Source organism: Elaeis guineensis, chromosome 10 (assembly GCF_000442705.2).
Source record: "Elaeis guineensis isolate ETL-2024a chromosome 10, EG11, whole genome shotgun sequence".
NCBI lineage: Eukaryota > Viridiplantae > Streptophyta > Magnoliopsida > Arecales > Arecaceae > Elaeis > Elaeis guineensis.
In genome coordinates, this window is record NC_026002.2 from 16,613,549 (window position 1) to 16,634,539 (window position 20,991).

Consider the following 20,991-nt stretch of genomic DNA (forward strand, 5'->3'; position numbering starts at 1 on the left):
AGGCAAAGCAACTGCAGAAAGGTATGATGTAGTGGTTTGCTCCACAGAAAGTATCCAGAGGCATCGAGAATCCTAATACTAGCAGACCTGTAAGATGGTCTCCTTGGGAGATTTCTTTTGTGAGGGTAGCTTCTAGTTGAGAGAGGTTTGTATACGAAGAGTTGAGAGTGTGAGGATCTCCTCTTGTACTCATTTTCTCTTTCATAATGAAGCTCGCAAGCCTTTGGAAGAAGCACTTGGGCTATTCCACGTATTTGATTGTGTGTTTTCTGTTTTATTTTTTCTTTCTTCCTACTGCAATGAGTGGTATCGGATCCATAACAAGTGGTATCAGAGCAAGTGATATCACAATAATTGGTATCGAGCTAGGTTGGTACCAGCACAGGTTGCAGCAGCGGTGATCAAGATTGAAGATGGAGAAGAGGTGCAATCAAGGTAGAGATACAACCGTAAAGTATTGATCGATGCTCTCTTATACAAGGAGGAGCCATCTATATGGAGGATGCCAGCGAGAGCCCAATGCGAGGTGGAGCTCCATGTGGAGATGGATCAGGTACGGAATGGGAGACTCGGAAGGATGATAAGCGACGTCGCCAGAAGACTACCCCGAGTAGGTCTTAGGTCAGGAGGTGCACAGCAAATGACGGAGATGGAATTGAGCGGCCTGGCTCAACTCTCATATTTGTCCATCCATGAGTAGCAGGCAATTTTTAAGAGCATGGGGGTGAGAAGATCCAAAAGCTCTTAAAATCAGATAGAGATCGAATGTCAAGTCGAGGTGGAGATTGCTGAAAAAAATATCTCGAATTCGACTCATAGAAGCGAAAACTTAGATGCGGAGAAGTCCAGCTCAAAGAGTATGTCACGAGGAGTCCGGAGGCATATTTGTGGCTTGCGGTGCATGGCCCAATGGGGCCCACAGTGCATAGGTCCGTAGGATGGCCCGCGGGCACCAGCCTGCGGTCCAGCAGTGCATGGGCTCGGCCCAGGCGCATGCGGGCACACAAGCCAGCCCCATGCGGGCATATGCAGGGGCGCTGCCCTCTTCACGCAGTCCATGCATGGTGCGTGGATCAAAGATCGTTTCACCACGCATTTTGCACAGTCTACATAGATCGAAGGGCGTTTTGGGGAGGTTTCTCACAGTCTACATAATTTACTGTGAACTGGATGCACAATCAGATGGTTGCGAGTGCTCGCAATCTTGATCGAACAGTTAGAGGATTATTTTGAGTTATAATCGGAGTGCATCTTCGATCTGGGCTCGGATTGTAGATTTTAAAGGCCCTGTGGGCGACAGGGTACCTGTGGCAATCGATAGAGAACAGAGAAGCTGAGAGAGAGGCCTGGGCAGCCGTCGGGAGAATGTCCGATGAGCATCGAGAGTGTGCAATCGGTAGATCAGATGTAGGCAGAGCAGAGCATCAGACAAAGCAGCTGTGAAGAGGCATGATGTAACGGTTTGCTCCACAAGAAGTGTTCAGAGGCATCAAGGACTCTGGTACTGGCAAGCTTGTGAGAGGGTCTCTTTGGGAGATTTTGTGAGAGCTTTTGTGAGAGTAGCTTCTAGTTGAGAAAGATTTATGTACGATGAATTGAGAGTGTGATGATCTCCTCTTGTACTTATTTTTTCTTTTATAGTGAAGCCTGCATGCCCCATGAAAGTAGCATTTAGACTATTCTATGTACTTGATTGTGTGTTCTCTGTTTTATTTTTTCTTTCTTCCTACTGCAATGAGTACCGGATCTACAATAAGTGGTATTAGAATAAGTGATATCACAAACCTCTAAAAAAGAATGTTGTTCCATTGCCAACCTTGTTTTTAATTCTATGCTTAAAGAGCTAGAGAGAATCAATTGCCTTTGCCGTAGGCTTGAGTATCACTTTTTTTGCTTTCCAACATGCTAGTTTAACTCATCTATGATACTCCCACTATACCTGCCTCTTCCATAAACCAGGCTAATTTTTTAGATATCTCCAACCCCATTTTGCCAATAGAGATTGATTCATGAGGCTTAGATTTTTTACCACCAAACCCCCTTCCTCTTTCTCCATACAGATAGTTTTCCAATTAACTTTGCTAGCTAGTCAAAAGTGGTGAACCTTTCCCAAGGAAAGCTCTTCTGAATTTGTCAATCTTCTTAAGGACCTAGGTTGGGAGCTTGAAAGCTGACATGAAAAATTGAGGCAAAGTAGCGAAGACAAACCTAAGCAAAATAAGTCTGCCTCCAAAATGATGGAATTCGCTCCTCCACATAGCTGGTCTTGATTCAACATTTTGTACTAGTGCCAACCAATCTTGTTTGAAGGTTTAACAGCTGCCATAGGCAACCCAAGATAGGAGATTGGTTGAGCAGTACATATGCAATTTAGCCATTTGGCATATCTCTCACCTTCTAAGTTGTCACCTATGGCAGCCCTGAAATCAGTTCAAAACTGCAAAGAATAATCTTGAGAATAAAAGTGTTTTTGTCTTCTTGGCATAGGCCAACACAAGGGTATTGTTGCGGCATCGCCTCATCGCCGATCGTCGGCACCTGCAAGGATCCGCACTGACGGAGCGACTCCGCATCTCCGACGGTCAAGTCAGAGGTGACTGGACACATAATCAGACAGAGCTCTGAGAAAGAGAGAGAGAGGAGAAGGAGCGAGCCTGCGTAAGTGAGAGAGACGGGCGGATCGATCCTTTACACTGTTGCCTTCCCCGGTATATATAGTGGAGCTAGGTATGGCGCCGTCATTAATGGCGCGGACAAGTGAGGAACTGTCAACTCACTGTGGACTGTCAGAGCCGCCGTAAAAACGTCATGTCGCCGTGTGGCCGTCCAATCACCAGGGTTGACCCGGCTCTCGGCGGGACCATGTCCTAGGTAACTGCGCCGCATGTCCGTGTCAGAGCTGACAACGTCTGGCGGCTGTACGGTGGTTGGAGGAGCCGACCGACCCAAAGTCGGTAGCCAGCTGAGTGGTGTCGGGCCCCTCCATTGGTCGGCGAGCATCATGTAAGTCGGCCATCAGACCCCCGGGTTCAGTCGGTCGGGATGGTTACGCCCGACATACCCCCGGCCGGCGATGGACCGTAGAATGGCCGGTAGTTAACCGCTGATGGCATCCGTCAGTCGTGCCGATATCGGTCTATCGCCAGTCGATCGTCCTCGAGCGTTGGGCCGTCAGTCGTCGGCCACCGACGTCGTCGTCGGCCCCAGTCGTCGGCCTCGACGTCGTCGGCTCCCCCATATCATCCTATAAGCTATAATCAAACTGACATCATATGCTATTTATAGATATTCAAGTAATATATCTGTAAGCTGAATAGCTAATAGTACTTAATTGTGTGCGTGTGTGTGTGTTTTGCACAATGATTGTAAGTAATTTGGGAGTGGCCTATTTTGTATATGAGAAAAAAGGAAAAACTAAAGAAACTCCACAACAAAAGGTCAGGGTGAAGCCACAATCCAATAAAAAGTGGGAAGTAGGCTCACAATTACAGTTTGTGATTTCAAATCTTCAACCTTGTATGATGAAGCCCAAGTTAGGGTGCATCATTGTTTTCACATATAGCCACATGGATGTCTTGGCATTCCTTGCTAAAGTAAATGAGTCCTGCCAACTTGTACAAGTTACAGGCCTTCAAGAGAAGAGAATACTCCGTCAGAAAGTTAGGACGACTCCTTCCTACAATTATGAATGGCAATACGCATACCTCGAGCCAAGGATATAGCTCACACGTTGGCTGCTAATCTGGTTCTTCAGCCTAACTCTTTATGGACTAAGCTGGTTTCCACTAAATACTGGTTTTGTTACTCTTGGATTCAGTATAACCACCTCCTAAATGCACTCCAATCTGGCATAAAATATCTGCTGTTGGTTCTAAGATTTATAATCATTTTATCTAGTTATTTGGAAATGATCTATCGATCAATGTTTGGAATGATCCCTCGATCTCAAATGTGCCGCTTAGTCGCTGACCTTCTTTTATCAATGTACCACATGATTTGACACAATATACTGTTGCGATTTGATAATGCCTCTAACATATGGAATGATCTTTGTTGGGTAGGTTTTGCAACGATGATATGATGAATATGATTCTCTTCATGCCTCTCGCGCATGAGTATTGATTTGATCAGCTGCGATGGGCTCCTACACAGTCTCTCTAGTTCACTTCAAAGATGTTGATAGGGCGCTAAACCCATCATACTCACAGCCATTTATTTACAATTTTTTTGGTTTGGCACCTTTCCATCCGATGAGGGTAAGATTTCTCATTTGGAATTGGTGTGGCAATGATTGCCACAAAAAGTTTTTGCTTTATCAAGGTATTATTCAATCTAACTCTGCTGAGTGTGATCTATCCCAAGTTATGTTGAAAACTATCAGGATGTTTTTATTGATTGTGTTTTTGCTAAACATTGTTGGATCTTGTTAAACCAGGATTGCTGCTGCCCAATCCCTACTTCCTTGGCAATGCTGCTAACTATCCTTTCAAGTTCTTTTATAAGAGTGAAGGAAAAAGCTATGCTGACATACACGATCTCCCTTCTTTGGTAGGACAGGAATGAAAGACTGTTTCAAGCAAAATTTTCTCAACCAATCGATCTTATTCGACGATGCATGTGTTTTTCTACTGACATTTGCTTGCCATCATCATCATCTCCTACAATTATAAAATTCCCATTAAGGAACTCGAGTCTTTCTGTGCTGAGAAATCAGCATTCTCTTCCTTCTGACTTGATTTCTTGGAGGCCCCCTATCATTGGGATACTCATATTAAACTTTGATGGTGCGGGAGATCTAATAATGCTGCTGCAAGCTATAATATTAGGGATCATGATGGTTTATTATTGACTGTGGAAGGTAAACGGCTTGATCTTTCCTCGGTTCCTTATGCTGAGATGATTAGTGTGTGATTGGGTCTTAGACATCTAGTCACCCACATGATGGTTAGAAAAGTGTGCATTCAAGGTGATTCGATGGTGGTTTTAAATTGGATGCAACATTATCGAACAATAGAAAACCCCTTTCTCCTTGGACGAAGGACATTCGCCTCTGGTTGGAATCCTTCAATAAATTTTCTATCTCATATTTGTAGAGAAGACAATCAAGCTGTAGATTGGGTCGCTAATTAAGCTCTTGCTGAAGATCAAAGTTATTAAACCTGGCCTGGGCTTTGACCCAAATAAACACCAGATCAGTGGATCAGCGGTCCAACTGTCGGATCAACGGTTGAACCAGCGGGTCAATGCATAATACATACGAAGGAGGGGGGAGGGGGCTGAGCGGAGGGGAAGGAGGCGGAGAGAGGATCCCATACGGAGGAGAAGAGGAAGCGGAGGGGGAGGGAGCCAAGTGGAGGAGGAGGCGGAGAGAGAATGTCCGGACAGGAAGAAGGAGGCGGAGGGGGTCGAGCAGAGGAGGAGGAGGCGGAGGGAAGATGTCCCGGATGGCAGAGGAGAAGAGGCAGAGGGGGAAGGGGGCTGAGCGGAAGAGAAGGAGGCAAAGTGAGGTCCCGACGGGGAGAAGGAGGCGGAGGGGATCGAGCGGAGGAGGAGGAGGCGGAGAAAAGATGTCTCGGATGGGGAGGAGGAGGAGGCGGAGGGGGAGGGGGCCAAGCAGTAGAGGAGGAGGCGGATGGGGGAGTGGGTCGAGCGGAGGAGGAAGTGGAGGGAGGAGATCGTATATGGAAGAGAAGAAGGCGAAGGGCCGATCTTGGGTCTATTCACCAGAGATTTGAAAAAAAAAAAAACAGAGGGTTAGTGCTGCTGTTACTCACCGGAGGCTTCGGTCGTCCCCTGGCTCTCCCAGTCCCGGCCACTGCCGTTTGCTCGATTCTCGTCCTTCGCTACCGCCGCTGCCGACTTAGTCACCGAGGAAGGGGAAGACGCCGACGGGGTTTGAACTCGGGAAGCCGAGATTGGAAAGTCGAAGCCCAAGGGACGATCGGAAGATGAAGTGATGAACAGTAATTTAAACGGGTTTTGCCTCAACCGGATTTTGTCGGGTCAAATGGCTCGCAGTCCAACCAGCCGGTTCGTCCGAATTTCATTGGATTTTAAACACAGCCGTTTCAATTAGGCAACTGGCCCGATCCCATGGCCCGACCCGGGTTTAATAATTTTGTTGAGATATTTTATCTTCGTTGATCATTTGCATATGTACCTGTCATTTGTGCGAATTCTGGTGCATGTTGGCTGGTTTTTCTAGGCATGGCATCTAACTTTCACAGGGCAATTATCAGCTATTTCATGCCTTTGATATCAATCTCGGTCCGAAGATACTTCCTGTGCTGCTTCAATCTGACAAGTGTCTTAAATTTATGTTTCAATCTGATACGCAGGCTGCTGGACTGGTGCTTCTCCTGGCTTGTATTTTCTAGTGGTGGTGCAATTGAGTGGGGTGTTAAGAGAAGCAATTAAAAATAGAGGTAGAACAAAGATTGATCAAGAAAGGAAAAAGTGAGAAAGGAGGTCAAAAAAGAAAATGCAAAAGAAAATAAAGAAAAAAAAAAAAAAAAAGAAAAAACATAAGAAAAAAAGGAATATAGAAAAAATTGGAGTGTTTTGACTAACTTATTCTTTCTCTGTGCAGGGTATCTACGTTATTAATGTTTGCCGTTATGTTCTTTTCCATTGAAGGCTTTACACTCATTTCCTCTATATTTAACTGTTCAGTGCCTGTTATTTCCTTCATGAGGTTTTCGTCTATGTCGGTTCATCTGTTTTTATTCCAAACAATGGTTCTTCATATATATATATATATAGTCAAGGCTCAGAGTCATCTATCAATGGTAATGATCCAGGTGCTGTCACAGGACACAATTCACTCACATCTGACAAGGAGTTATATTCAGTCTGAAATGATGATTTTCAATGACTTTCTGGCGGCTGCTTTTACCATGCCATTCTACATACATCACGATGTACAGGGCTCAGCTCATGCAACTACACCATTGGGAACAACATATGACAATGAAACTCTATACCTTCAGGAGCTCATTCACAGAACTTTACATCTCTGCTGCTCATTTCTGCAAATATTGATTGCTGAATACTCAAACAGCATTTCAAATCTTACATTTCCACTTCAATGCTTAAACCTGTTCTCTTGGCCCATAGTTGCATTGCTTATTACAAATTACTTCAAGTCCTATGACTGGTGTTCTCTGTTCACTGCTTCTCAAAGTCGACATTGCAACCCTACAGCTTACACTGTCATTTGGTGGCTCATATGTATGGTGTCTGTGTTATGTTTCAATATACTTCTTTTGTACTTGTCGTTTATATTGTTGTATATCTTTGTTTGGGTTTTGGCAGGGAGTTTTGGTTCAATTGTACATACTTTTGTCGTCCTTTCATTATTTTGGGTTTTGTCTTCGTTTGCTCCTTATTCTCTGTTTCTGGATCTCTGGTCCTCTCTTTTGTATAAACCTTTGTTGATAATCAAATAAAGTTCTTCATGTTACCAAAAAAAAAAAAAGATATAGCTCACACCAACCTGGAATAGTTTTAAACGCCAGGCTTGGGCTCGAGCCCAACCCACCACTCAAATGCATGCGAGAAAGCCCATTACTAGGCTTTTTCCAGCCCACTAGTAGCTCAGCTTATTCAGAGGTGCCAAGTCGCCATCCATCTTGCCATCTTCTAGTAAATTGCGTGCACTAGTTTGCCACAAACTTCTTTTTATAGTTAACTAGAGACGGTCAAAACATGACCTAAGTTATGTATATTTCGATCGAAAAAGATCCACTAATAAATTACCCAAAAAGAAGAAAATCCAATAATAAGGTTTTTTGAAACACTGGCACATACAACATATCACGAAGGATTAGGTTCTTGTTTGAAATTATCTTTGAGTTTGCTCGACCTTTTCCAAGTACTTGTGCCATGGAGCCATTTTGAAGGATTACATCGCCTCTGCCGGCTACTTAAATTGTAGTGAACCAAGAGTGAATAAAGCATACGTGTACATTTGCTTCAGAATCAAGCCACCAATTATTGAAGGCAATGGTAAGAATAATTGAGGCTTTATGGTTATGGAACCAAGAGAGGACTGACTATCACTTTCTGCTAAATTTATTAGATTGATATTAATTTGAATCAGATAGAAGAGTTTTTGATAAGAAGAAAAAAAATTCTAAAGCGACCATAAGACCTAGTGTGGTTAGTCAATGTATTATTTGCCTTTGCTGCCACTTATAAAATAAAATAAAATAAAATAAAAGCCTACAGTTCTTTTGGGTATGATTGAATTTTGATCATCAAAGTTAGCCATATCTAAGGGAAAAATCAGCTATTTGAATTTGCGCAATAAAGATACTATTTAAAATTTGATGTCAAAAATTAATGCAATTTCCTTTCCGTCACATCTTTTTCATTGTTTTCAACGAGCCAAACAGGGAATGGCAAATCGCTGTGGTGCTTTTTGGACGTCATGCCTTCTACCGGAAGCAAGAATATAGGAGATTGAGCCTTGACAGTGTTGTTTTGTCAAAATCACTGTTTATTTCGATGGGAAAGATTCCGTGAAACAGAAAATATTCTGCTTGTCCCACCGAAGTACCAACAGGAAATGGAGATCAAAGTAGATTCGGATGCTCTTAGATAATAAACCAAATCTAATTTTTTTTTAAAAAAAATATCAAATTCGTATCTTTTTATCATGCAGTAATGGAGGCTATTGCCACTAATCTTCTCATAATTTCAACCAAACTTCAGGTTTTGGAGAACAGAGCACCATCTGCTAGATGGCAGAGATCCCATCAATCATAATTACTTGGGCAAGAATTAGAAGTATAACCTCTGTTTTAGACCATGTACTTTGGTTATGCACTGTTTTGCACCCAACAGCAAATCTAACAAGAGGAGGTAGCTAGAAAACACTTGCAGATGATATGGAAGATGATAGTGTAAGACACTTGTACTATTTCTGCATCACAACTGCCTGCAATTGTCCTTGTCCTTTCAAATTCGTAAAGTGCAAGCAACCCTACCATTGATTGGTTATGAGAGAATCAAGTCTTGCATGGAAAAAGTGTACCTCATGTAGTCAAATTGATAGCTTGGACAACTCCCCTTAGCCTACTATCCAGCTGAAGATGCCAACGCCCTCTTTTTCTATTTATGCTGTGGAAGGTGCTTCACTTGGCTTTGGCCAGACATTGGACAGATGTAGCCCCCCACCAACCAACCTTAGAAAAAAGCACACAGCATCTGAGATGGTCTCATCAAGAAAGTGTATGTCTCAAGCATTGTTAGGTGAGTTAATTAGGTCTGATTTTATGGGTGCAGTTCAGCTTTCTCATCACAGGCTTTTTTCAAAGTTGTTAAAGATTGTGTTACATCCATGCCACATTGTTTTGTACCTCCTGCAGTATTTGCTTGGTGATGTCTAACCCTCATAGCAAAAGAAAGACTAAATCATGTTGTGTCTCTCATGTGAATAGAGAGGTGCAAAAAGATGAGGCATGTGAATGCACAAGTTGCTGCAGGGATTTTGGAAGTCCATTTTTCCAGTAGTCCTCAGAATTTTTGAGATACCGAACATCACCGGATTCTGATTAAGGGGTCATACTCTGCAAGTGGCTATCAAGATGTATGCTATTGCTTTGAGTAACTGGAAAATCTGTTTCATATTTGTATTTCTAGTCATATTTGATCTCTGCAAATGTGAAGACCTTGATATGGATGATGATACATAGAAAACATGACCACATAATTCATAGGAAACATGTATGGGAATCCATTTAGCATGCCTTTCCTTCTCAGAGTTTTTAACAAGTTTTCCTACTTTCTCGTGTGCCACTGATAAATTATTGAACATTTTTCCAAAGAATTATAAAGGTATGCTGTTGCCATATATGGATTGCCCTAAAAGTTAAACAATGGGTCCAGCCATGAAGTGCTGAAGGCAAAGTTAAATTTTTCCCTGAAATTACCTAGCTCCAACTGCTCAACTTGGAAGAATCTTAATAGAGTGGCACAACTACCAATGCTTTTTTCTTAAAGGCAGTTTAGTTCTGTGGTACTGAGGGAGTGGCCTGTCCCTGCTGCAGTGAACCAAAGTGTTATGATAGCATCATCAGTCTGTTGCTAGTAGATCCTGTCCAAGGTGCACTGTACCTAATATCATACTGAAGAGAAAATCTTTTATTTGTACCGTAGTCAAGTCCTGGGATTGGGAACTTCTTTACATTGCATAAAAGATGGACCTCCACCTTCTCTGAAGAAACTTTATCAAGTGTGCTTTAGCAGGGATAGTATATATAAATCACATTTCACATGTTTGGACTTAAATTCCTTCATCCTCCATGTTTGAAAGAAAGCTAATTAGCTAATTGATCCATGTCTTTTGACTCCGATGAAATCAATTTGGTGGAGGCCACAACATTATGCTCCTGTTTTAAGCTGAAACTATACATCACCGGAATACTATATGCTCATCAACATTGGTTATGATGCATGCCATGGTAATCGTTTTTATCTTGCACACCAATACCGAATGATGATTTTGGCCATATTATCAATAGGTGCTATAGATTCAACTCCTGCCAATTTGATGATGGTTATCTTTCGATGGTGATGTCCGATGCTGTCAGGGACCTAGGTCGAGTTGCTGCTTTGGTGGTTCTGTAACATAGAGTTCAGTAATTTTTTTGTGGTATTTGAATGATGTAAGCTTGACATTTTAGATTATTTATAAAAAAGGAACTTTTAAACCATCTTAAGCAACAACAAATGTAGATAGAAGAAGAACTCATATGCTAAATTAGCCAAAAACTGGTATCTCTAGTTGCTATTGTATCAGTATCACCCATACTTGCTCGACAAATATCATCACCATAAACAAATTAAGACCCACTTCAACCTCACACATATCAATTCCTACATGTTAGAAAGCAGAAAAGAAAAGAAAGATAGCACACATGGTAACACTATATAAGATTCATCGGACCGGTGAGCTTAATTCCCCGCACGACAATGGTCGCCATTGGTGTGACTTCAGGGCGCCACAATCACCAACATCTTCAAGTGATCATGAAAGAAAAGCGATTGGCATGTCGAAAGAAGACCTCTTCAAACAAACAGAAGTGATGCAAAACTTGAAGAAAGACAGCCATGGCTTTAGTATGAACTCTGGAAGAATTCATGGAAGAGCTGAGATGAAAGCAAGAGTGGCACGGCACACTGGTCTATATATAGAGGCAACGGAGTAAGCTGGAGACTGCCACATATCCACTTTTGGCGTGTAGTTTGTTAGTTTGCTTTGCACGCATACTGTAGATGGATTCATGCTCTTTTTATCCCCGCATGCCATGCAGGGTCTCTCTTTGCGGTACAGCACCGGCACGTCTGCTAAAAAAGAGAGAGAGACAGAGAGAGAGAGGGAGGGTGCCAAGGTTGTGGCCACCAAGAGACCCCAAAAAGGATGGGGCAGAGAGAGAGAGAGAGGAGGTGGTGGGCACCAAGGGACCCCTTAAAGGATGGGACCAAAGGGAGAGTGGGTGGCCTTTAGAAAAAGACATGGCACCCTACAAAGTTGTGCGTCTTTTGTGGGCTAAGCCTTTTTTTTTTCCAAAGGTTCCTTGAGCTGGTTGCTTCTTTGCTACTACACCTCTTAGGTGTAGGTCTCAGTGCATTGCATCCATGTGAGGATATGTCGGCTTTGATCACTGACATGTGTCTGCTATAGTTAAGGAGAAAATTTAGCCAACACTTATGGGGATATGTGGCAACGACCTTGGCAAAGAAAGTCTATATTGGTAGTGTCAATGACTAGAAACAGTATGATGCTGCTGTTTCATTTGAATGTGACCCATTCTCCAATGTCAATCTCATTTTGGTTGGAAGCAAAATTGTAATTTTATTATTTTTATTTTTCTATAAATTAATAAAATACTGAATATGAAATTGATGTTGAAAATATTGTTTGTATAAAATTTTTGCTAGCCCTTCGCTTTTCATTTTTCACTTTTTTTTTATAAAAGCTATATATCTTTAGTTCATTTTTCTCCTTGAATTTTTGCAAACCAAAAACAATAAAAGGGATAAAAATAACATGAATATGTTTTTGACAAGCTGTAAGTTAGTAAGAATAATTCTTTGTGCACCGGGGTAGCTCTGCGCGCACCGCCTGCGGTGGTTTGCTTACCCACGGGCTCGAGATGCGGTACCCGAAAAAAAAAAATCTTTTTCAAATCCGCGTGTAAGCGAATCACAACGGATGATGCGCGAAATTATCCAATGAGTAAATATTATGTAAACAGGCCTACAGGTCTCTTAAGGAAGCCCACTGAGCAGTAAAACTCTATCTCTGCTGGAAGGCCCGTGGGCAATACAGAGAGGGTTTGGAATCCATGTTTGAACTATGAATGCTTGAGAATACACCATCAACTACATTCCTGGCATGGTGTTTTAATTATGAATCTCCAAGTCACCATCTGTTGCACTTGGTGCATTTTGTGGGCAGCGCTGGGTCTTTTTCTTCTCTGCTTCTTCTTCTTTTGAGGTCTCTAACCCACCCACACCTCTAGACCTTGCAGCGTTAACCAGGATCAAGCGATGGACGATGCTCTATGGAACGAACTCCTGCCTCTCATCCAAGAGGTTTCTGGTCCAACTCTTTTTCTTTATAATAAATAGGATCCATTAACCTATATGCATTTATAGAAGGCTTGATAAGCTCTTCAAGCTTTTTTTTTTTATTGCAGAAAAGATAACTTTCTCGGCTATTAACATCCAAAAACCGGGAAAACTGCTGTGAAGCTCTATTACCATTATCTACGTTCATTAAATCGCTCCCTTTGTTATTAAACAACAAATCTAATTCGAAAGAAGTTATAAGAACTTTCAGATGAGGCAAACTACTCTACACGATTGAACGTATTCAAGCCTCAATACACAAGGTGCAAAATCAATTAAGATGTTCTAAAATGATAATCTGCACCACTGATAATGGTCGACAACATTTCAAGTACCTGCAACCAGAAATTGTATAAATAGCTTCTTTAGTTACTAAACGTCTTATCTACTCTGAATGAAGTCACATAAATTTTCAGATGATGAAGATTAGTCTACAGTTTTAACATACTCAGGCCTCAATACATAAGGTGCAAAATCACTTGTGAACATTGTAAAATAACAATCTGCACCACTGATAACGATCTACAACATTTAAAGTACCTATAACCAGAAGCCGTATCCTTTGATGGTTATCTATTTATGCACTAAATGTCTTAAAAGTTTTATGATTTCCATGTTATTTTAGTTCATATATATTTTGATAAGTCGTTATAATCAATGGACCCGATTTATGCCTTTTAACATGTTAGTATTATTTACACTATAAGCTTTGCACCCACTTGATGCATCAATAGATAACTTGCGCTAATGATTTTTAACTTGTAAATATTTTAGATGTTATAGAACAAGGTCAGTGGCTTGGACCAATATTTTGGAATGCCCATGGTTGATTCTGCAGAGTTGTCATAGACTTCTCAAAAATCTCTCCGAAAAACTCGAAGAAAGATATATAAGAGTGAAAGTCTTAGGCTAAAATATGGAACTATACCTTTATTGAATACTAGAGAATTATAGTTGTATTCAAATGGATAAGATAAAGCATAGAAGAGAGAGAGAGTGAGAGATTTATTTTATAAAGGTGCAAAGCCATAGCTACAGATAATGCTTAAGCTATCTCAGAGACTTCATATGCACTCTCCTCCTTGCAAGGCCATGTCCTAGTTGGTTGTCTCAGAGACATCATATGTCTCCTTCTCTTCAAACCACTCCTTTTTCCTTGGCCCGCCGAACAGTCCAGGGCGGGTCTTCTCCTCCTCCTCATGGACTTCCTTGTGCTTGAACACAGTCTGAAGATTGGGGAAGTAGGGCCCTTCAATCATGCTTGTCTTCCTCTCTATTTTGGTCACATAGCTGCAGTAATCATCCCTTGAGGAAGACTTGTTCTCCTGGCATTGACGTGGGCGTTGGCTCCTGAAAGACATTGTACAGACCTTGCGACCTTCTACTTGGAGCTAGTTTCAGAAGAGTTGAGGTCAGTTTGGTTTCTGAGCTCCCAGCCCCCTCTTCTTATAGACCGAGAATATGGAATTTATTCCTTGAAGATAAGAAGTGCATCTTATTCTCTAACTTTTGTCTATGTCAGGCAGCTGGTATTATTGCACATGGAGTTCCAAGTATATTCATCTTCATCCTCAATTATAAGTTTCTTTTTCATATTCGCCGGACCACCAAGCTCTGAAGGAAAGCACCTGCTGACGCCATTGTAGATCCCATGTATGTGATCTAGCGACAACTAGCAGAAAGCAGACTAGGTACTGGAATAATCGCAGCCAACTTTCCTGTACTAACTCCGACTGCCAACATATATTGCCTATAATTCCAGATAGAGATTGGAAGCCAGCTCCATTAGTTTCATGAGACATGCCAGGACCGGAGCAGATAGAGGGACAACTTGGTAGCTGTTGCACCTTGTAGAAAGAGAGGGTCTATATATTCTACAGAGTCTGTCCCAATCTCTGTTCCATATTCTGGAGTTTAACTGAAAAATTTTGCACCTTTCTGGAAAAGTCTGGATGATCACTATACAAGGGTAATATCTATTGTGAATGACAACAGAGGTTCAGAATGGGGCTTCCCCAGGTGCATTTGTCTTCAGTGTTTCCTCAGAACCCAAATATCTTAGTCTCTGGTTCCAAGCTGGGGTTATAAGATACTAAAAGTCATTCATTTTAAGGCATCAGCACACAAATTTCGGCCCTTTTGTTAAGGAGGCTCTCCATATACAAGATGAAGATAAGCAGGTAACTTGATATGAAGACAGCAATTTCTTTGTCTTCCATTTTGTGAATATATTACCGAGTCAAATCATTCTAAGCAGTGGAGAAGGATCATATCCTAGACCAGCTGATAGGCAAATTGTCCGAGGTCAATAATCATGGTACTTTATGATCCCGGACCTCATTATATGCAAAGTTTTTCTTCAGCAAATAAAAAAGTCTGTAATGTTGGTAATCGCCATCAAATGGTTGAAAAAATGAAATATTTCCATAGAAAAAAGGAAGTTCAACATTTACATTGGTGTCACATATGAGCACTAAAGCTGAGTTACGGTCACTTTACTAGTATAGTCCTATTCAACTTCACATATGGAGTTGAATAGAGTGCATTTTGTTTATCTATCATTTCCTGAGTTACAAGCCAGTCTTGTACAGCATGTGCAACAAGGTTTTCGGGGATCGGCAACTTGTGCTATGGTATCTATCATTATTTGCAATCATTGGCCACAAAGTGCACCATGATACTCCTTCCAGAATTCCCTCCTTCCATGGGAACCATGGATTTCATCCAAGAGGATGCACCAGACCAGCAAAACCATATGTTCCTCTGCGATTTCTTGTTTTTACTGATTTGTTCTGCTTAAAGAACCCATTCCACCATATCCTCAACTCAAATTTATGGAACATCATATTAACTATGTAAGTTTCGATCCTAGTTCCACCATAACTCAATTCTCGTTGCATTTTGGTCTTAAAAACTAGATGGATCTAGTGATGATGCGTCCAAATAAAATTGGCTCACAGAATTTTTTAAATTGATATAGGCTAGCCGTGTGATAAACAAGTTTCACCCATGTCCTGTTCATCTTGTCCATCTGCTTCGAAAGCTATGATAGGATTAGAACATGGCAAGCAGTCTTCTCTATCAAGATTTTGAGCTCCCTCTCCACAATTGCCCAGATTCATCCAACCATCAGTATAAAAAGGATGATGACCTGATAATAGATAAAAAAGCAAAGGAGAATGTTCACTTTGAGGGGCACTGCAACTTCCTAGCAGACCAGTCTAGATGCCTGCACAAGTTGTTCGATGGATATTATTATATGGCTGGTGCTTGGAAAATGTTTGCATTGGCTAGAAAGAAAGTTTTCTAATTAGATAAGTCTTAGGGTCATAAAATTGATGAAAGAGGAGAACAAGATAAATCATCTTTCAGACTGAATGGGAAATCTCTTTTCTTGGGATTGTGTGCAAGGGAGGGCTTCTGATCTTGATGTTTTTCCATTTTGAGCATTTATCTCCAAATATGTAATTCTATATGAGCCTTATCCTGAGCATAAGTTGTTCCACCATCCAAACACCCCCAACCATCACTTTAAGAATGGGGAACTTCCTTCAAAAGACACTTTCTTCCTTATCCCCAAAAGAAATTACATACTAGTTAAGATGTAAACCTGTTGACCCACCTGAATAAGAAAATTAGACACATGGCACCATATTATTGCAGTCGACCGTATCTTAAGAATACAGGACCTACATGTTCATATGTGAAGGAAATGAATGCCACATCCATATTTCATAATTTTAAGAAACTTAAAAATATATCAAAAAGAGATGTTTGCATGTAATACTATTCTCAGTTCTGTCATCAGCACTAAGATGCATTCAGTTCAGCAATAGTATTAGGCCTCCCTTCTATTTGTGGAAGTACCTCAACCTTCTATCAGAATAAGTGCTGCATCTTCTAGTCATATTTAATTAAGCTATTACACATGCAGAAGCATGACTCATACTCCTATTACATCAAAATAAAATTAATAGGGAAAAGGATTAATTTTCAAAAAGAGCTCAGCTTCCTCATGGCATATCCTAGGTTGTGTTTTGAACTCGTACGCATGTCATTATCAACACTTGCATATGAGAATGCTATTCACAAACAAACTAATATCTCAGACTGTTTAACCAGTGAAAACCTCAGAACAATTGCTTGAAAATGTTGTGGTACTTCAGTAACAAGGACTCCCCTATATATCCAACAAAATGAGCCACTTGCTGGAATATCGGTGATTATAAATGATATTTCTTTAATCAATACACCAGCACTATCATCAAAAGCAGTTCCATAACCAATTAGATGGTACAATTGAGAGTAGTTAATGGAAGCATGTCAGTAGATTGAAGAAATAATACATAATTAAATTAGTACAAAAAATTTCCAGCACAGAAACCATTTCAAACATCACTTTATATGCATCCTACAACTATCAGGGTGTGATTACATACCAATAAGGGAATAAGAGATGGAAAACTTCCCATGGTGACCATAGTCCCATCATGGACTCCTTTGGCAAATGAATTTGCCTCTAGAATATTCATATATAATTTCACATGTAGATGAAAGAACTCATTTCTGCCTGCCAAGCTCCCTCAATAAGATTCTTCCAAGTCAGATGCTCATGTTGAGAACATGCACAATGTCACTGTCATCAACTTTGAAGAAATCTTTCTTGTAATATTCAAGAGCAGTTTTTGATGCTTATCACCCTGGTTCTCTTTTGCAGTTCCCAGGAAGAAGATATTTGTACTTGTCAATATTCTGAAGTAGATACCCCGGAAGATGAACTGCTGAATATGAATGGGGTATCGGCCCCAACTTCGCAATAATCCCCGTGAAAGTATACTCCTCTGGAAGCATATCAAAAAGGTCTGCTCCCCGGCATATCACATCCTGAATCCTTGATGGGTCCAAATAATAAGCAAATCTCACACGATCGACATGGCTGTAGGCATTCATCTTAAACACAAATTCACTGATATAGCGGAAACAGAAGCTACAGTGCCACCCTGAATCCGTGAGTATGTCATCGGTCTGGCGGTAATGGGCATATCTCGTCTTCCCAACTCGATACCTGTGGACCGAAGCCCTCCAACACTTGTTATCCAGGAAGAACTCAAAGGAGTAGAGGTAGTTCCTTAGCTGGAGATGGAGCTTCTCGGGAATGTCATCACACCATCTCAGTAGGTCAATGGTGTGGCCACTTGGAATCTCATCAACATCAGACATGATCAACAAATCATCATCAGAAATGCCTGCTATCCGAATAAGCTGATCCAATGCAACTCTCTGATATGACTCCTCCACAAAAGGGTTCTCCCCCTTCACAAATCTCCCACCAATAGTGCCATAAGTGAGCCGGGACTCAACAAACTTGAAACGTTCCCGATTCTCTGCAAATAAGAGGGGCTTCTTAATGCCAGTGAATGTGGAATTGGACTCCAGAAGAACAAATTCTGATACATAAGGATTCAACTCATTCCACCTAATGGTGAGCATGTCAAGCTCATTGCTGAACAACACAGCATCAAAGACCCTGCGTGGGGTCTCCCGGATCCTCCAGCCATGGAGCTTGCAGAGGGTCTCCATGGAGACATTCTCATGGTAATAGTGGGGGATCTCATTGAATGGTTTCCGAGGAGACTCCCACAGCGGCCGAAGAAAGTACGTGATCTTCTGGCCATGCAAGTAGATAGTATATATAACAGTTGGGAGCACCATGAAGAGTAGGATTAGAATCTTAAAGTCCAACTCTCGCAGGGCACATCGGAGCCTCGATATGGCCCGTGCAGCCCTCGTCACCTGTCAGAGAAAAATTGACAATAAAAAATCAGTAAAAGAAAAGGTAATCCAATACAAATTCCCATCAAAAGCAATTCAGATGGCCAGTAGATAGCTTCCATAAGCACCTAAACAAACATCTCATGGAACAATGAATTAGGTTATAACTTGTGAATCAGTGTACTGAAATGAGACGAAATTCTATTGTTTGGAAGAGATTTTCTGTCGTAGATTTTGAGAAATGCCATTAAGAGCCTGCCTGCTGTTGATATGTTTTTTTCTGGCTTTGTTTTCAAAACCCCAAGAAGAAAAATAACTAGAGTGAACAACATGTATCATGAAACCCTTTTTGTTTGTTAAACTGTTTGTAGAATCTTTAGAGCTTTTCGGAAAAAAAAAATATTTTTTTTCAAAAATAAGGAATATAAAAGCAAGGAATAGCAGTTCTGTGTAAATGCTAAATATAAAATCAATAACCACATGGTTTTTCACTAATTTGCAAAGAAACAAAAAGCAAAAAAAAAAAAAAAAAGAATACCAGATTAAAATAAATAACAGAGGATAAAAATATTAACTAAATCACAAAAAATACCACATTTCAGAGAACAATATCGTCTAGGTAATAGCACATATCAGATTATCTTTAAAACAAACTCCACAAAATTTCACAATAAATAGGAAAACTAAAAAAAAAAAAAAGAAGTATAAGATATCTGTGAAAAAAATGAAATAATTTTGGAACTAAAAATTGAAGAGTAGTGTCGATACTGAACAGGAGGAGGAGAAAAAGGTTGCCTGGCCGCAAACATCGTCGCAGATATCATCCGTCTTCTTGTAATTATAATAATAGCCACCTTCGGGAATCATCGGAAAAACGTCGAATTTTTTTCTCTCAGAAACAGAGGTCTTGATCTTTGTCCTGTCTTTTTTTCAAGATATAAATAAAAAAATTGACACCGTGCGACGATTTCATCCACGGAGTCTCCGCGGCAGCGGCGATACTGAGGTACGAGAATCCAGATCGGATCGCCCACCGGAAGCAAGAGATCCCGATCGATCCGCGCCACGGCCAATTCCAGATCTCGCTTTCCTTTTGCTTGCTTTTGCCCTTTCTAGCGTTCTTCGTCTCCCCTACTTCGCTGCATGATACTTAAGTATCGATCATGACCGTTGGGCTCGGCTTATCCTTTGCATTTTAGTAAGTCCAAAGAACATGATAGATCTGCAAGGGAGCTTAGCAAGTCAGTCAAAGGCAGAGGGGGTTCGGGTTGTATCTTTTGCCCGAAACAACGATTAATGTTCTTTTGGAACATCAACCGTTGGATCGCATCGTGTACGAATTATAAACCAGAGGTATGCGAGATGTACAGTAATATTGTGCAATTCAACGGTTAATTTTGCTAAAGAAGGAGAATCATTCTTTCGCGCGAAAGATACAACCGGAAACCAAGGCAGAGATGGAGTCCGTGCTGTGTCAGAGCAAGGCTTTACACGCGGAAAATGGAGAACAATGTTTTTTATTTTTGTCCATTAAAAAAAAATATTTACTTTTGTTCCCGTTGTTGTGGAATGAAATTAATGAAATACAAAGGTGGGAGCTTTAATTTTTGTAGGATCCGGATTTGATCAATTGTAACTGAGTTTGAATTTAAACTTAAATGATGAATGATCTTTGTGATATAGACCTAAGAAATATAATTTTTTTGGAAACTTAAAGGAATATATGTAATATGGTTTTAATTTGGCTAATCTGAAGTTGAGCCGATTATAGCATGATTCTGAAGACATTGGGAGAATCCAAATTGTCCATACTTAGATATCCAAACCTACCCCGCTAATTAGCTCTTTCTTTCATGAAATATCTAGTAAGAAATCTTTGATTGAGAATTAAGAACTAAGAATATTATACTATCTTGCCTGTTCTTTGAATGAAAATATGTGTGCGCTTATGTTTCTTAGGCAAACTATATCAATCAAATGGTTGGACGGATTTTTGCCAACCTAGGGTTATAAAAGAAGCTGATATTGACCAAGCATATAAAGGACCGGCTTGATCATTGATCCCCATGAGAAATAGGCTTTTGTTTCAATTGAAGTCAAATATATTTATGCCTTTGAACTGAAAGGAAAAAAGAAAGGAGGAGAAATGTCATGGTTTTTGATTAAAAAATTAATTATAATTTTTTTAAAAATTTATTTTTGGTAAAAAATAATACTATGAAGAAGATTTATTATCAAAATATATAGTAATTTCTTGCTCATATCGCTTATCAAACCTCCTAGTAAGTACTATTTGCATAATAATTTAACCATTTGGATGGTTTATTGAAATCATTGTATAAAGCAATACTCACAAAAAAAGTTAATACATATTTAGTATCTTAATAATTTTACTATATAGATTTTTCTTTTTTTTAGCTATGAGTTGCATAATCAGATATCTCCATAATAACCTTACCGTATAGAATTTTTTTTTTTTTTTTAACTATGGGCTACATAACAAGATATCTCCATATTAGGATAGTAAAGTACACAAGTCATTAAATAGTCCGGTAAATCATCAAAATTTTCTCATATTAA

General features: G+C 40.4%; 1 protein-coding gene and 1 long non-coding RNA gene across 5 annotated transcripts; one reads left to right on the forward strand and one right to left on the reverse strand.

The window, feature by feature from the left end:
- Nucleotides 1-9,024: 9,024 nt before the first annotated feature.
- LOC140852008 (uncharacterized) lies at nucleotides 9,025-10,858 on the forward strand. Its single transcript, XR_012134896.1, has 3 exons — nucleotides 9,025-9,255; nucleotides 9,372-9,592; nucleotides 10,527-10,858. It is a non-coding gene; the product is annotated as an uncharacterized lncRNA (long non-coding RNA).
- Nucleotides 10,859-12,957: 2,099 nt separating this feature from the next.
- On the reverse strand, nucleotides 12,958-19,599 carry LOC105052960 (uncharacterized). Of its 4 annotated transcripts, none has more exons than XR_012135012.1 (3): nucleotides 19,180-19,599; nucleotides 17,079-18,432; nucleotides 12,958-12,974 (listed from the first exon to the last, which is right to left on the reverse strand). XR_012135012.1 is itself a non-coding variant. In XM_073244880.1 (2 exons), the coding sequence occupies exons 1-2, from the start codon at nucleotides 19,276-19,278 to the stop codon at nucleotides 17,335-17,337; spliced, it is 1,197 nt and encodes a 398-aa protein (XP_073100981.1). In that variant the 5' UTR covers nucleotides 19,279-19,599; the 3' UTR covers nucleotides 16,946-17,334. The 4 variants fall into 4 exon arrangements, 2 of the variants coding, with proteins under 2 accessions (XP_073100981.1, XP_010932247.1); XR_012135011.1 differs by lacking the exon at nucleotides 12,958-12,974 and adding an exon at nucleotides 13,544-15,868; XM_073244880.1 differs by lacking the exon at nucleotides 12,958-12,974 and having other exon boundaries at nucleotides 16,946-18,432.
- Nucleotides 19,600-20,991: the final 1,392 nt, after the last annotated feature.